Source organism: Anarhichas minor, unplaced genomic scaffold (genome assembly GCF_050575085.1).
Source record: "Anarhichas minor isolate MPS153535 unplaced genomic scaffold, ASM5057508v1 ptg000044l, whole genome shotgun sequence".
Taxonomy (NCBI): Eukaryota; Metazoa; Chordata; class Actinopteri; order Perciformes; family Anarhichadidae; genus Anarhichas; species Anarhichas minor.
The window spans coordinates 275001-292292 of NW_027466490.1; the positions used below are offsets into that span (position 1 = coordinate 275001).

The 17292-nt window shown below is 35.6% G+C and overlaps 1 protein-coding gene and 1 long non-coding RNA gene across 2 annotated transcripts in view; one reads left to right on the forward strand and one right to left on the reverse strand.

Annotated features, from left to right (window-relative positions):
* Positions 1-11458, reverse strand: part of phf21b (PHD finger protein 21B) — a 55023-nt gene extending 43565 nt beyond the window's left edge. The window contains exons 1-2 of the mRNA XM_076111235.1: positions 10962-11458; positions 10218-10277 (exon numbers count right to left, since the gene is read on the reverse strand). Coding sequence (XP_075967350.1) covers positions 10218-10277; positions 10962-11015 — 114 coding nt within the window. The 5' untranslated portion in view covers positions 11016-11458. The remainder of the gene's footprint in view (positions 1-10217; positions 10278-10961) is intronic.
* LOC142970801 (uncharacterized) lies at positions 9386-11648 on the forward strand. The gene is made up of 2 exons (XR_012959303.1): positions 9386-10066; positions 10933-11648. It is a non-coding gene; the product is annotated as an uncharacterized LOC142970801 (long non-coding RNA).
* The last annotated feature ends 5644 nt before the right edge of the window (positions 11649-17292 follow it).

The window sequence follows — 17292 nt, forward strand, 5'->3', positions numbered from 1 at the left end:
AACCAACAACATCTTCTGCTTTAGTTTACAGGATGAGTTCTACTAAACCAACAACATCTTCTGCTTAGTTTACAGGATGAGTTCTACTAAACCAACAACATCTTCTGCTTTAGTTTACAGGATGAGTTCTACTAAACCAACATCTTCTGCTTTAGTTTACAGGGTGAGTTCTACTAAACCAACAACATCTTCTGCTTTAGTTTACAGGATGAGTTCTACTAAACCAACAACATCTTCTGCTTTAGTTTACAGGATGAGTTCTACTAAACCAACAACATCTTCTGCTTTAGTTTACAGGATGAGTTCTACTAAATCAACAACATCTTCTGCTTTAGTTTACAGGATGAGTTCTACTAAACCAACAACATCTTCTGCTTTAGTTTACAGGATGAGTTCTACTAAACCAACAACATCTTCTGCTTAGTTTACAGGATGAGTTCTACTAAACCAACAACATCTTCTGCTTTAGTTTACAGGATGAGTTCTACTAAACCAACATCTTCTGCTTTAGTTTACAGGGTGAGTTCTACTAAACCAACAACATCTTCTGCTTTAGTTTACAGGATGAGTTCTACTAAACCAACAACATCTTCTGCTTTAGTTTACAGGATGAGTTCTACTAAACCAACAACATCTTCTGCTTTAGTTTACAGGATGAGTTCTACTAAATCAACAACATCTTCTGCTTTAGTTTACAGGATGAGTTCTACTAAATCAACAACATCTTCTGCTTTAGTTTACAGGATGAGTTCTACTAAATCAACAACATCTTCTGCTTTAGTTTACAGGATGAGTTCTACTAAAAGGTAAAGAATAAAAGCATCTCAACTTCACAGGAGAATGTACTTCTCACTATAAAGAACATTAAAGTTTCTTCTCTGAATGTTAACCTCGTTCTCCGGCTCTGTAATAGATTCATTGATTTATTTGACCTATTATGTCTCTAAAACGACCTTTTCTAATAAAAACTAAATCTATAAATGCTTTTATTCTGGCGGTCTGACTCTTCCTGCACGCACACACACAGACACACACACACACACACAGTTGCTATGATACGGAGGTGAGGCAGCTTTTGTTCTGCAGACTGAATTCAATCATAAACTCTCACATTCGCTGACCCTCCTGAACACACCACGTCTGCCTCTTTAAGTACTGATGAACACCAAGAGCCAGGTCTACAGACCGGGGACCGGGACCAGAACCAGAAGCAGTCAAGCTGGAGTTTAACCCTCTGAACCCTCAAAAAACCACCAGAGGGATTGAAAAGCATGTTTTCTTTATACAATCACCAAAACTACACCGTCGATCTCAGCCAGAAGCTTTAATAACTGTCATTATCGTCAGATTTTCATCTTTCCTACGGTCCTTGAACACATCATGTCTGACAAACGCTTCCTTCGTAAAAAGCAGCCAAAACGAAGCTTAAAATCGTGATATTTCATCAAAACATTTTATTCTTCATGTTGTCATTATAAATGTCTCCTCTAATAAAGCGTTCACTTTAACCAGATTGTGTATAAACTAGTGCTCGGCAAATTAACGGGTAAATTTCGCGTTAACGCATTCATTAATTAACGCCGACAATTATTTTATCGCGCGTTAACGCATTTTTTAAATTTATTATTATTATTATTTTATTTTTTTTAATTGAAAGACAAGAGACAATACATATACATAACAAGAACAGTGGGATAAAAGCCAGCAGACGTCCTATAGTCAGTTGTGTATGTATGTATGTATGTATGTATGTATGTATGTATGTATGTGTGTGTGTCCTTGAGCCTTTTGAGATGGGAAAAAAAATAATAATAATAATAATTATAAAACAACAAAACAAAAAAAAACAGGTAAGTATTTTTAATGTATTATTATTGTAACAGACTGTCTCATGTTTATCGTTTTGTATTGGAGATAATATGTCCCTTCAGGGTTGCTGTAGAGAAAAGGCGACTTCCGCTTCTGGTCGAGGGGGGGGGGGCAGAAATAAAGAGAGAAGCTGCACCAGCTGTTGCTCTCCCTGGAGACTACTGGACATCGCTGCGGTAAAGTCAGCAGACACTCAGATCTCCGTGGTCAACTCAGCAGACACTTACATGTTAGTGCACCTATATGCTGACATTCACGGTAAACGCATTTAAACGGCACAGATCTGGAGCGAGCGAAGGACTTTGAAAGTTAGCGGAAAGATTACCGTGAGACAACATCCGGTTTCTTCAGACGAACATCCGGTTTTCAGAATAAGATGCCAACAAAGTATGAATTATATTCACATTAAGTATAAAACATGCTACCTGCATCTCGTGAACCAAATGTTATTGCCCTTTTGTTCATATAGCAGTACTTTTAAAATAAAAGTGCGCAATACACTACTTTTGAATTAATTATTGAACTTTGCCATAACAATGAGATTAATCGCAAAAAATCCATGCGATTAATCGCGATTAAATATTTTAATCGTTGCCCAGCACTAGTAAAAACATTAAAGTGTGAAACTATGACGTCATGATTGATTCATCTGAGACCAACAGTCATGTGACAACAGATCAATGTCGTATGACATGCGTGTATTTTCCTTCTTATTTTTAAAGGTTGTATTACAGTAAAGTGATTTTCTGAACTTCGACTTCTATCGTTTGTTTTTATTCACATTACTGAGGATTATTTATCAGAAATGTCTTTGTGAGAGCACCAATACTCAAGATAATATCAATATATTGAAGTATTTGGTAAAAAATGATGATATTTGATTTATTCCACATCGCACCAATTCATTAAAATCGTATTTTTATAATAAATAAAATATAACGGTCAACATTTTACACATTTCTGCATAAGAAACTGTACAGCTCTTTCACTTAGAAACAGACATATTGTGCATATCTTCATATGTTCTGTTTCTTGACTATTATTTTCTATTACGTTTATTTCTTATGCACCAAAACACAAAGGCCGACTCCTTAAACGTGAAAATAAATAAACTCCTCATATCAAGATTTAATAGATTTGATTTAACGGATTCATTTTTTTACCCGGTTACAAAAATATCACAACATAATGTGAGTCGTGAACGTCACACCTTTAACACTCAGAGACGCTTCTTCACTCTGAACTTTGTAAATACCAAATATGCCAATATAATCGAGTGTGTGTGTGTGTGTGGGGGGGGGGGGAGAGAAAACACATTGATGTCCATGAAGCCACAATAATTAACTTCAGGTCTGCGTGAAATTGAGTAAAGACACAAAAGGTTAGAAGATAAACTCAGAAAACTAAAACATGCAAATGACCCTGAAATGAAGCACCTGCTACTACCTCCAACACACACCACAGAAGAAGAAAACCTTTCTTCTTCTTCACGAATGAATCTCAAAACATTTTACATCTTCACCTGAAGGTAGAGACGTTTTGTTCAAATGAATAAATACAAAAAAGGTTTTAACAACAAAGAAAAGTTGCAACTTTATAAAAATAGTCTCAGAATTTCACAAAGAAATCTTATATATATGGGTCAATGACATAACATGCATATTTTTGTGTCCGAGTCCACTATTTCCTTTTAAAATAATTGTATCAATTCGTGACATATATCATTTCATTCTATAAAACCTATCCAGTTTTGATACATTTTCAGTACAATCAAATAATATATATTATTTTATGTTTTGGCTTCTCAAACCCTGAACATGTCAGGTGGTGCACCTGTCCTAGCAGATGAACAGACTAAGAAAACTATTAAAAAAGGTATTTAAATTATAATAAATTCAAAATAAAATACTATGGAGATGCTTTTATTGTTAAAACGATTCAAATAAACCAAATTTTTACAAATACCAATAGTTTTAAGCTGTTGCGATAATTTAAAAACTTTTGTCCAGCAATTTGAATGTTCTCAAATATCAGGGTGGCACAGCTGTAAAGATGGGACTTTTATTATGAAATTAAAGTGGAAAACAGTAAACAGGTTATTGCATCATCAAGAGGACCTCAACTGACCTTTATAGCAGAGTGAAAATGTTTTTATATCTCTTTTGAATATTGATAAAAACAGCTACTTTCAACTTCTAGGTAGAGTGGTTCACCTTCCATGTCAGGGCGGTACAACCAATGTAAAACTAGAACAATGTTATTTTATCATAAATGTCTTTATTCTATTTAAAATGTATATGTATGAAGTTGTTAGCAAGAACAAAAGCTAATGCTAGTGTCCTAGTAGATGCCTGTTTCATTTGAAATCAGTTGCAAATGTCAGGTGGTGCAACCAGTAAGGCAGGTGGTGCAACTGCAGAGAATGTCACTCTATGATATTATATTTAAAGCTCTGACATTATATAAAAAACAATTCTAAAGTTTAACAGTGTTAAGTTAACTATATTATACACTTTCAAACTATTTTTCATGATATTAATGAATATTGTTTAACTATTAAGGATGCCACTGTCAAGTAAAGCAAAACCAGCAGGACGCAGGGAGCAGACAACAAGTCCTGTATGGAGTGTGTGCAAAACGCTGCTACAATGAGGTAGAAGCTGCAACACGCAGGCGGAAGAGACTGTGATTTTGCCTGTTCCAGATATGTGCTAAACATGATTACTATAAAATATTTACTTCTTTTACTTAAAAAGAGTCTGTTTACTAAAAGCATGTTGTTATATTTGAAAAAAAAAAAAAATGCTAATTTTCTGCATATTTCCTGTGATTACTAATATTGTCAGGTGGCACAACTGATGTCATGGTGGTGCGACCAGGTAAAATATTAATTTAAAGAAATTAATAATAAGTTAAAGTGAGTTTTTTTTTGCTTAATATGATGTGAAGAACTATTGTATTGAATGTATTCATTTGTATATTTGAATTATTATGTTTCTCTGTTTAAATGTAAAATCAAAAGTTAAATATACTAAATACCTGCCAAGAGAACGCAATTATGATAAATTATTGTATATATATAAAACACAACCACAAAATACGATGTGTTAGACACAGTAGACATTAATACATTTTTGAGAAGTATCCCTTAGAGTCTAAGGGATACTTCTCATAAATTTCAGTTTGAATAAATATTAGGAAAATACATATTTTTCTATAAATATGTGGTTGCGCCACCTGACATTTTTTAGCCTGTGAGTTTAAAAAATACTGTTAAAAACTATTTAAAATACTATGAAAAGTTGGTTCACAACTTAGACTCGTTTCACCACATTTTTCCAGAAACAAAAATATGCATTACATCCATTTTAAAATTACCTTTTTAGAAGCCTTATTTGTCAATGACCCATATAAGAAAACGTCAAACTACAAGATTAAGATGTATATATTATTATATCATCGGCATAAAGTCGTGTTTTCAACAAAACCTATTACAAGAAGTCGTTAATTATAAGATTAAGATTTATGTAAACAAAGTTATATCGTCGGCATAAAGTCGGATTTTCCACCAAAATAAAATGCAAAAATTTTAGTGAGTTTACATACTAAAGTCCAGCAACACCAGTTAATTTCTGCTCGTCTTTTCAAAATAAAGTTCAGTCTTCACAGGAAACTGCTCAGTGAAGTTTAGACAAAGACGTTGTTTTGGGTTCAAATAACGACAGAAGTGTCGTTACTGAAGTACATGAGTTCATCATTACATATGAACTGATTCCATAACATATCTACAGAAACATTTAGAAATAACATGACTTTATATATATATATATATATATATATATATATATATATATATATATATATATATATATATATATATATATATATATATATATATATATATATATATATATATATATATATATATATATAAATAAATACGGTGGATTTGCAACGTTTTCTCAGAGTAATCTGGTTACTTTGGATAAACTTAAATGTGCCGCCGTTTGTCCCACAATGCAACACTCAAAAAGGTGAAAACAACGTAGTATTAGTATTTTCAACCTCATTAATGCCATGAAGGGAAACCACAGAAGTACTACATTATAAAGAACATTAGTACTAAACTAAGCATAAACACATGAGAATAATCACTCGGTTTGTTCCTCACTCCCACTTCTGTTTCTGCTGTAATCTACGGCTGTTATAACCAAACTAAAGTCACATTTAGTTCACGCCGTAGTCCAGACTACAAACTGCAGCTTCGCTCTCAGAGACGGTTTTAATTCAACACGTGAGCGTTACAGACGTACATGTGATGTGACAGTAGTCTGTGATGCATTAACATCTCGTATGCTAACATTAGCACAGCGTGTGTACTTCAGAGCGTCAGTCAGCGGCGTTAGTGGTGACCTTTGAACACAGTCCTGATGTCCAGCATCCAGAAACACATCGCTGATAATGAGGAAATATATTACGTGTACTCTTCAGTACGAGTACACTCTTCTTGACCTGCCTTTTCCTGCATGTCCTCCAATGACGGGGGGGCGTTCAGGTAACTTGTACCAATCAGACGCCTGTAAGCTTCTCTCCACAGACTGGTCCAGATAACAGCAGCTGATCGTCTAATCACTCCGTCTGCACTGGTGCTCAATACAAATATGGTTTTATTTATTACACACACACACACATATATATATATATATATATACATATATATATATATATATATATATATATATATATATATACATATATATATATATATATATATATATATATATATATATATATATATATATATATATATATATATATATGTATACATATATATATATATGTATACATATATATATATATATATATATATATGTATACATATATATATACATATATATATATGTATACGTATACATATATATATATATATATATATATACATATATATATATATATATACATATACATATACATATATATATATACATATATATATATATATATATATATATATATACATATATATATATATATATATATATACATATATATACATATATACATATATATACATATATATATATATATACATATATATGTATACATATATATATATACATATATACATATATATACATATATATATATATATACATATATATGTATACATATATATGTATACATATATATATATATATATATATATATATACATACATATATATATATATATATGTATACATATATATGTATACATATATATATATATATATATATATATACATATATATATATACATATATATACATATATATGTATACATATATATATATATATATATACATATATATATATATATATACATATATATGTATACATATATATGTATACATATATATGTATACGTATACATATATATGTATACATATATATGTATACATATACATATATACGTATACATATATATGTATACATATATATGTATACATATATATGTATACATATATATGTATACATATATGTATACATATATATGTATACATATATATGTATACATATATATGTATACATATATATGTATACATATATATGTATACATATATGTATACATATATATGTATACATATATATGTATACATATATATGTATACATATATGTATACATATGTGTATACATATATGTATACATATATATGTATACATATATATATACATATATACATACATATACACATACATATACATACATACATACATATATATATATATATATATATATGTGTTTCAGGCATCTAAGCAAAACCTTTTCAAAAAATTTTAATAAATGCCTACAACTCCCATGAGCACCTCCTGCTCACACACTCTGGTTTGTTGTACCAGCTGTAAATCTGTAAATATATAAAAAATAAACTCCCTGAAACTTAAAAAAGAAAAGAGGAGAAGTGTCAACACTGTTAGAAGTAGTCGTGTCAAAATAATAATAACAAACATACGACTTCTCGGGACCAGAGACGGAATAAAAACATCACAATTTAAACTTTAACAGGAGAATAAAATCCACTGCGGACAAAAGAAGATCGATTACGACTATCTGCTCTGAGGAACAAATAAATAAAACGACAGAAAAATAACCAAAAACAAGTCGTCTCCACCTGACAAGTCGGAGAACACTGGAGTCACGATGATGCAACGCAGAGCAAGTGGAGAGGATCAATGAACCCTGGATATCCAGGAGGAAGGTAGTCGATCCCACTGAAGATATGAGCAGAGACAAACCGTCTCGTTGCTGAACGCACCCTCCTTTATTCACATTTACACCCATCACCCCTCTGAATACAAACTGTTATTAAAACTTCTCACTGACAACATGAAGACAGACTCACAGCTTCTCTTCCTGTCACACAGCAAATAAATAAATAAATAAAGTGTGACCATGAAATGACCGCCAGGCTTGTAACCCCCTCCGCCCTCAACTAGTAAACACTCATCTCATTATGATTCATGATCAACAGCGGCTCTATTAGTAGCTCAGAGTTCAAGGGTCATCATAACAGATGATAGATGGTGACACAGCGGCGCTTTAGCTTTAGCATGTCGAGGCTAAAGGAGCAGCAGCTCTTCTGTGTGCAGTGAGAGGAAAAAGTACAAAATAAAGGTCACATGTTTCTGCAGCTGAAGAAGAAGAATTAATCAGCGTAGTGATTAAAACACAGCCCTGCACAGTGCTGACTGAGCTTTCTGCCTCTCTCTCTTTTCACTGCCGCCCCCCCCCCCCTCACACATCCAAACCAAAAACAGCATCAAAGCAATCAAAATGGTAATGTTCGGCATGAATGGGGCCCATCCCCCCCGTCCTCCTCCTGCACGAAACTCTGCAGACTTTTTCCCTCTCCATGTTAGAGGTGGGGGGGAGAAACCACCCCCCTCTCTCTCTCAAAATGGAAGCTTCCACTACCAAAACTGAGAGGAGAAGAAGAAGAAAAACACAAAGTGTTTAGCTGCAGAAGTAGAAACTGGATTTTTTTTTTATATATATATATATATATATATATATATATATATATATATATATATATATATATATATATATATATATATAGTGTGGTGCTTTGTGTCCCGTTATGTGCTAATAAGTATTATGAATATAACTAATAACATATAACTAATAAGTTTAATGACGAACTGAGAAAACTGCATGATAATCCACATTTAATGAGACTGAATCTTCTCGCTAATGAGGGCTAGTTGTGTGGCCTTTATTTTGAAAAGCCTCTACTTTTGTTAGTTTAACTTAGTTCACAGAAGAGCTGTTAAAGTTAAATATCAGCCGAAATGAGAAGCATCTCCTTTAAAAGTCATATAAAGCAATATGTTGTGATTCACGTGAGGATTTTACACGTTAACTGTTCAATTTAGCATTTTGCTAGCGGAGTCTGGGACGTAGTGAGGCCGGATGTCACTGAACTCCGACTCTGAGTGAGTGTTTTTAAGAGCACCGGGCTTTTAGAGTAGTGCGCTTTTATTTTAGGGATAACAACTCGTTATATTACAGTCTTTTAGGCGTTTATCTAACTATCGGCGTAGCGGGTATAACGGGCCCAACGCGTAGTCCACCGGTATCGGGCCTGGGACCGACCGGCGGGGCGGTGCTAGCAGCTGAGCTAAGCAGCTAACTTAGCAGCTAGCTAAGCTACCACCGGAGCAAGAGGAGAGGAGCTGTCCGCGGTGCTGAACACTACAGCCCGGCGTCTCTCTCTCTCTCTCTCCTCTCAGCATCTCATCCACACCGTAGCTTCAGAGTTAGCTTAAAGCTAAAACAAGATAGTAAAGAAAAATAAGTGAAAGTGGGCGAATCAAGTGACGTCACGTGACCCCCCCCCCCCCTCCTCCGAGGTAGAAATAACACCACCGGACTAAAATAAAGTATAAAGTAACAATAACCGGGATTAAGAAGCAACTCTATTACGTCATTAACGGTCAACTCAACAACTCCCAACAATATGAAACAACAAACAAAGTCCCGGTCCGGATAGTTGAGCTTAGCTAGCTCCTTTTTTTTATCAGCTTCTTTTTTTACTCTCCAGAAACATGTCGACCAACTCAAAATGGACGCTAAAAAAAAAAAAACACAACTTTGAGATGCCGAGAGACAAAAAGAAGCTCCACAGAGGAGGAACAGTTCACACGAGCAGAGGAAGGTTAATGGAGACTTTCTGCTTTCTTTACACAATCCACCATGTTTGTTATGGCTAGTTTGTACCGCCCGCCCGCACACACACACACACACACACACACACACACACACACACACACACAGGTATATAATATATATATATATAGTGAGCTTACTTGTTTGTCGCTTAGTGCTGTTATTCTCCTGTCGTGCAGCTGTCTCTTAAGCTCTCCATCCTACAATATAAAACAAGTACACATCAAATTACATTTATATATGAGCAAAGTCACGATGGATAACCGAAGATTTTAATGCTGATAAAGTTTCTCTCTCACACTCGCCTCGTTTCGCTATATATTTAAATAAATAAATAAATATATATATATATATATATTACCTGTGGGTCTTGCTTCATCTGTGCAACTAGTTTATTTAGTAACAAACCCGATGGAGGAGCGTAATTACGGTCAAAAAAAAAAAAAAAAGTGCCCTCAAGTTTTTTTGTAGTAGTAATGTGAAAGGGAGGAACAAAGCGGTGGTGAAAAAAACCAAAGCAGCAGCAGTCGGAGGATCAGCATCAGCAGCTAAGACTCTTTGGCAAAAAAAACTCATAAATATTCAGGTCGCGTCCGGATCGCCACACACCGCATTATTATTATTATTATTATTACTATTACTCACGTAGATATAGTGGTGTTGCTCGGCGCAACAACAACAAAAATTAACAATTATTACAACAACAAAAAAAGAAAGTAGCGGTGGAAAAGTGCACTTAAATCGGACTTGTTGGCGGACGTTGTGTCGACATTATAAAAGCGAGAGGAGTGTTAACCTCTTTTCCCTTCCTTCTTCCTTCCTCCCTCCTCCCTCCTCTTCCTCACTCGCTCACAGAAGGAGAATAACAACGAGCTTTCATTTACCTGATGACATTGGATTTCTACTTTCAACGCCTCTTGCAGGCCTTGTAGTTCCATGTTGCGACCGGAAAAAGCACTTTTCTCCCACTTTTTTTCGACGCGGACCGGACACCGAAGTTTAAGTGAATTAAAAAGATTTTTTTTTTCTTCTTCTTCCAAAGCGACAATAACAATGTAAAGAAAGAACTACTCGGGCTGCCTAAGCCAAAAAAAATAAAAAAAAAAGCAAGTTCTCGCTTCTTTTTTTTTTTACAGGCTAGAGACTCATCACCCACTTTCCGCTCGTCTTCAAAAAGTAGTCCGAACCCGGCGGAAAGAGCTCAGGCCCCGGACGGGTCCTCTCCAGATTAACGGCCGAACGTCGAGGGGTCCGCCGGGGGAGCGGGTCGGCTTTTCCTTCCGTAGTTTTAAGTTGAAAAACGGAGGACTACATTTTGTCCCAGTCCGCGGCTTGATTTCACTTTGCCTGGGGAAAAGTTGCGCTTCGGCTGTCAATGGTATTTCTGAAAGTTCCCGGATGGAGCAGAGAGAGATAGACATGCGCAGTGTGAGCCGGGGGGGAGCTACAACTACTTCAAGGAGTGTAATAATAATACATTTATTTATGTTGCACGTTTTCAAAACAGATGTTACAAAGACAATAAAAGAAGAAAAATAAAGCAAAAATAAAAACAATAAAATAACTATAAATTACTTCTCAAAACCTTTTATTTTATTGTATCAATCTTTAAAACGTGTTTATATTTTTTTATGTTGCCTTCTATTGTTTTTACTTCTTACTTTTGTGTTTTATTTCCATTTTAACTTGAATGTCTTTTATTGAATTGTTTTTTTATTCCTGTTATAACCATAAAGCACATTGTATCTTTATTTTGAAAGGTGCTGTATAAATAAAGTTTATTATCATCACAAAACATATCAAACAATATATTTCCCTTAAAGACTTGTGTTTCCATACATTAAAATATAAAACTACACAAACAAAGTTATTATAGAGCTAGAAGTGTAATATATATATCACAATTATTCATGCATTAATGAGTTCATCTCTGTAATGTTGCAGCTGGTAAAGATTGAGGTCATTTACATTACTTTATATCTGTACTGAGACATCATTTATTAGTTTATTCATATTTTTAATTAATAATCTAGATCTGCAAAATGTTCTTTTTTTTACCCATAGTTTATACACCTGCAGACTTTAATCTGACTTCAGATTATTGTAGAATTACTTTCATAAGTAGTGTAGTTGTTAAATAACCTAGAGAAGATGTGGTTACAAACATCATCCATCTTTCAGCATGAAGAAGAAAACATGGCAACAGCTTCCACATCACAACTAAGTGAGCCAGACAGGGACAATGTGGAGGATTAGAGAATATAAAACATGTCGATACACACGGAGCCTGCAGACACAATCTGTAGTTTTTTTGTGGCTCTTCAAACAACAAAGAGGCCAAATGTGTCCGTTTACTTCCCAGAAATCCAGCCTCTTTCCCCCAATGTCTGTCAGTCTGACCTCCATCACCTCCTCCTCCTCCTCCTCTTCCCGCCCTTTGCACAACAAGACGCGCCGCTATTGGTCCAAGCTGCTGCTTCAGAGCTTGGGGGCGGGAAGGCCGAGCCAATCAGGAGTTGTGATCCTTGAGTGACAGCGCGGGGGAACCAACTAGAAGCAGAGCAGAGGTGGGATGTGATCGGAGAGTTGATGAGAGAGCAGAGATGGCAGTTAGTGATTGAATTTTATTGTTTAAACTCGACAGAGAACAACTTCACCGCAGTTTTCAAGCACGAATTATAGCACAACGTGAACAAAATGGCGGCAATGTGTGTGTGTGTGTGTGTGTGTGTGTTTACTGTGAGTGAAGATACAAGCCGACATTTTGACGGGTGAATCAGAGAGTAGTAGTAGCACCAAGGACAGAGGCAGCGGGGGGGGGGGGGGGGGGGGGGCATATCACAATTCTTTGAATAGCTTAACGCTATAGCTTAATCCTATTTAGCATTAAGCTAATCTTCATTTTGTTTGTTTAAAACCGATAATTCCTTGAAGCCAACACCCTCGACGTAAAACAGAAAGCCTCGCACTAAAGTTGTAATTTGTAGTGATGTTGCAGACGTTGACAGAAAGTAGTCCCTCCCTCCCCCTTTCCTCCCCCTTCCTCCCCCTCCCTGCCCGATGAACCCCTCCCCCACCTCTGCTGCTACATCAGCTGCTACTTTTCATTTCACGGCTCAGCGGTGAAACTCTTCAAGTCTTCTCTGCTTTTCACTTCCGCGCTGCTCGGAGTGTTTAAAGCTGTGAATGGAGACACACGCCACCTCCACTGGTGGAGGGTTTCATGTGTTTGGCAGCACGTCTGCAGGGCCGTGGTCAGAATAACAAACACCATTACATGAGTGTAAATACTGGGGTTATATTTAATGTACAACTAGCTCTTTATTTATCAGAACTATTAAATAGAAGCAGTTGTTTTGCAATAAAAGTCTTGAATCTCATTAAATATGTATTAAAAAAGCAAAATAAGAGTCTTAACATAAACTACTGCAAAATAAAATAAGGGATAAAATAGCACACTATAAATATGAAGTAATACACGTTAGACAATGTATATGCATGATGTAAAAGTCAAAAGTAAAAGTACATACAAAATAAACAACCTTATACTCTTTAATAATTATATTATTAAACGGTGTTTTACAGTGTTTTCCACACAAATACTCTTTTTATTGTTGGTGTATTTTTGTTTCCAGTACTCGAGTACTGTACTTATTACTTGTACTTCTACTCCCTCTACATCTCAGAGGAACATATTGTATACTGATGGTAGTTTAATGTATAATAATACATCATTTATTAAAATAACTAAAGCTGTCAGTGAGAAACCTCTGAGATGTAGAAGTGGCAGAACAAGGATGTATAATTGTACTTAAGCAGAGTACTTGACTAAATGTACTATGTATACATTTATTATACTTTATATAAATACTTTTACCTTATACTACTGTGACAGTGAATCAACATAGAGTACTGGACCAGTTGTGGACCAGGACATCTGTATGGACTGGCAGGACCCAGAGCACTCTGACCCGGTCCAGGACCCAGAGCACTCTGACCCGGTCCAGGACCCAGAGCACTCTGACCCGGTCCAGGACCCAGAGCGGGTTTTCACTCACAGGAAGTGTTGCAGGAGGAATGTTTGGGAAAACTGAGCTTTTATTTTGGTGGGGTATGAGCCAGGCGTTAGCTGGCTGATGTCCCTGAACGCAACACCACAAGATGGAGTGAACTGCTATATATTTGTATATATACAGTATATAGTAGACACAGGTTTTATGGGCTTCATGTATTTTAACAGTCCAAGTATTATCATCTTCACAGTACAGTAGTATTCTCCGCTCTATGCAGTAAAAGTACAGCAGTATAATATAATATAAAACAGAACTTCAGTTGTTGTTAAAGTTTGACGTCCAAAATAAAAACTTCTTGATTTTATTTCAGCTCAAAGTCTCCGTAGTAACCGGAGCTTTTGACCACGTCACATGGTCTTCATACGTTCTCATTTTCGCTCTTCCCAACTGTAGAAATGAGTATAAATACCAGTTTGTGGTAAAAGTACTTATTGAGGAGCAGCTCGTACAGTGAGCGGTGAGGAGCTGGAGGCTCAAACTAACATTATTACTTAACATAACGTTAGCATTGCTACGCTATCAGCCATCCAAACTAAAGGTCACTAGTAGACAATCAGAACTTTTCTTTAGATGAACTAGATATGAAATATGATTCAAGCTCCTTTGATGTCTTTGACGAGATATCTTCCAAACATTCGTCCTCAAACTTCAATAAAATCTTAATTCTAACAAAGTTTAATGAAAATACTCAAAGTACAAGTACCTCACGGCTGCAAATAGATATTTTTCTGCACATGTTGTTTGACCTAGAACCATTTCAGGAGTAGTGGGAGTAGTACTGCTTGGTGACAGAGTAGTACTACAGCATTTAAGTAGTACTTGTGACTGATGTCAGAGCCTCTCTGAGCTCATGTCTGTGACCCAGTTCTCTCACTCAGAGCTTCTTCTTCTTCTCCTGCAGTAAATAAACACGCTTTGTTTTTTACAGCTCCGTCTCTGGCTTCCAGCCGAGCTTCACCGCTCAGCAGCTCTGCCGGTGAACGCAGCCTCTTTTCTATTTGCTGCGAGTGAGAGAAACGGTTTTGTTCAGCTGGAAGTTGTCGTGTGGAGATAATGTGCTGACATAAGAATGATTCACTGCGTGTCAGAGCCATGCAGAGGAGCAGTGAAGGATCTCTCATGCTTGCATCCTTTGTGTTGTTCTCTGCAGAAGAACCACAAAGAATAAAAGTGTCTCTCATGTAAACATCAAGCAGCGTGTGGTGAGAGTTCTAGGAGCTGCAGAGCAATAATCATCAGATGGTTAACAGCCTGAGCAGCTCACATTTAACAAGTGCTTTTGAATTCCTCTCAATTATTACGACATTCCGACTCTGCACTACAAACAGGACGTGTTACTGGTTTCAAATGGTTGTGAACTGATGCAAAGCCCCATTGAACGTCAGTTATAGTCATATTATCTTTTAATCTTGTGTTCTTCATACATTAGTGCCTGAAGAAGATCAGGTGTTTTCCTGCAGGAACTATTTTAAGGTAAAGAGTTCATCTTGGGCTCAAAATTGTAGCTTAGAAGCTGAAGTTTAGGCTTGAAAATCAGTCAGTTCATCAATTAGCATGTTGATAGAAAATCAATATGCAACAATGTATAATACATACATACATAATAATGTTAATTGTGATTAATTAACAAGTAATCTCTTCAGTAAAATGACATCATTTCAGTGGTTCCAGCTTCTATAAAGTGACTATTTGCTGGTTTTCTGATAATAAACTGTCGTATTTAAATAAAAACGTTTGTGTTTCGGGATGTTAGTCGGACAAAACAACTTAGATTTGTCGTCTTGGGTTCTGGAAACTATGACGAGTATTTTTCATTTGGGATAAAGAAGCAAAAGATTTTAACAACTTAACTTAGCAGGAACTTTATTTTACTAACTCTACTTTCATTTAAAGCAGCTAGCTAACCGGTCAACTTAGCAGCTAACGATGCTACGTGACCTGTGCTAGCTGACATGCTGCTAGCACACATCTACACGTCCAGTGGTAGAACAAAGAGAAGTACAACACGTGAGTTAACACATGAATCACACAACACACTCAATAATATTGAGTGTTAGCATTTTTACAACAGTAACGTAACACGAGGCCGCAGCAAGTAAACAAACCGGCAACCGTAAACACCGGAACACCTCCAGCCGTCTGATCCGCTCAGCTCTCACCGGCTGGACCTGCAGTGTCGGCCATGTTTGTTACCTGTTTAAAGCCCCGCCCTCTTCTTCTTCTTCTTTGAAACCCCGCCTCCTCTGAGTTCACTTAACTTTACTTAACTTTACTTTACTTTACGCTACTTAGTATTGCTACTGTTACTTAAGTAAATGATACTTCTTGAATACTGTTGTTAGTTTATTCATAACTTTAGCTTTTAATCCCTTAAAGCTGACGGTAAAAACCTCTTTTTTAATCCTCACTCTGGTGACGCAGCTCTTTGGCAATCACCGCTAACTTGTTCCAAGTTTGAGGAATTAATGTGAATGAATTATTAATGGATATAATTCAATCATCTCAGTGTGATTGTTGTGAACTCCCTTCAGTGTTTGCAGAGCCGCTTGATATTAAACCACACAGACTCTTTGTAATCAGGAGCTCTGGAGTCTTGACGGGTGAATTCATTCATCACATGGATTCATTTCCCAGGTGGAGGATCTGTGATGAGCTCTGATCCACAAACACAACATCAAACACACCGTTCATGAAGCTGCTGCTGCTGAGTCACATGATAACACTGGAGATTCACTCAGGTTGGAGGGTATCCCAGCATGCACTGCAACACCTCGACCATTAATAAAGACAACCAACCAGAACAGAAACATGTTTCAAAGTGAAAAACAAAAGTAAAGTAATGAGACAAATCACAGATATGTCCTCCGACCTATATATATATACTTATACATACACGTATACTATACGTATATATGTATGTACATGTATGCATATATATGTATATACAGTATATGTGTACATATATACATATAAACATATATTTATACACACATATATGTGTATAAATATGTATATATATACACAAATGTATACACATATATGTATATACATATACATTTAGACATATATATGTGTATATATACATGTGTCTATATATGTTTACTTTTATACTTTAATTAGTGTTTTATTGTGTGTTGTTTTG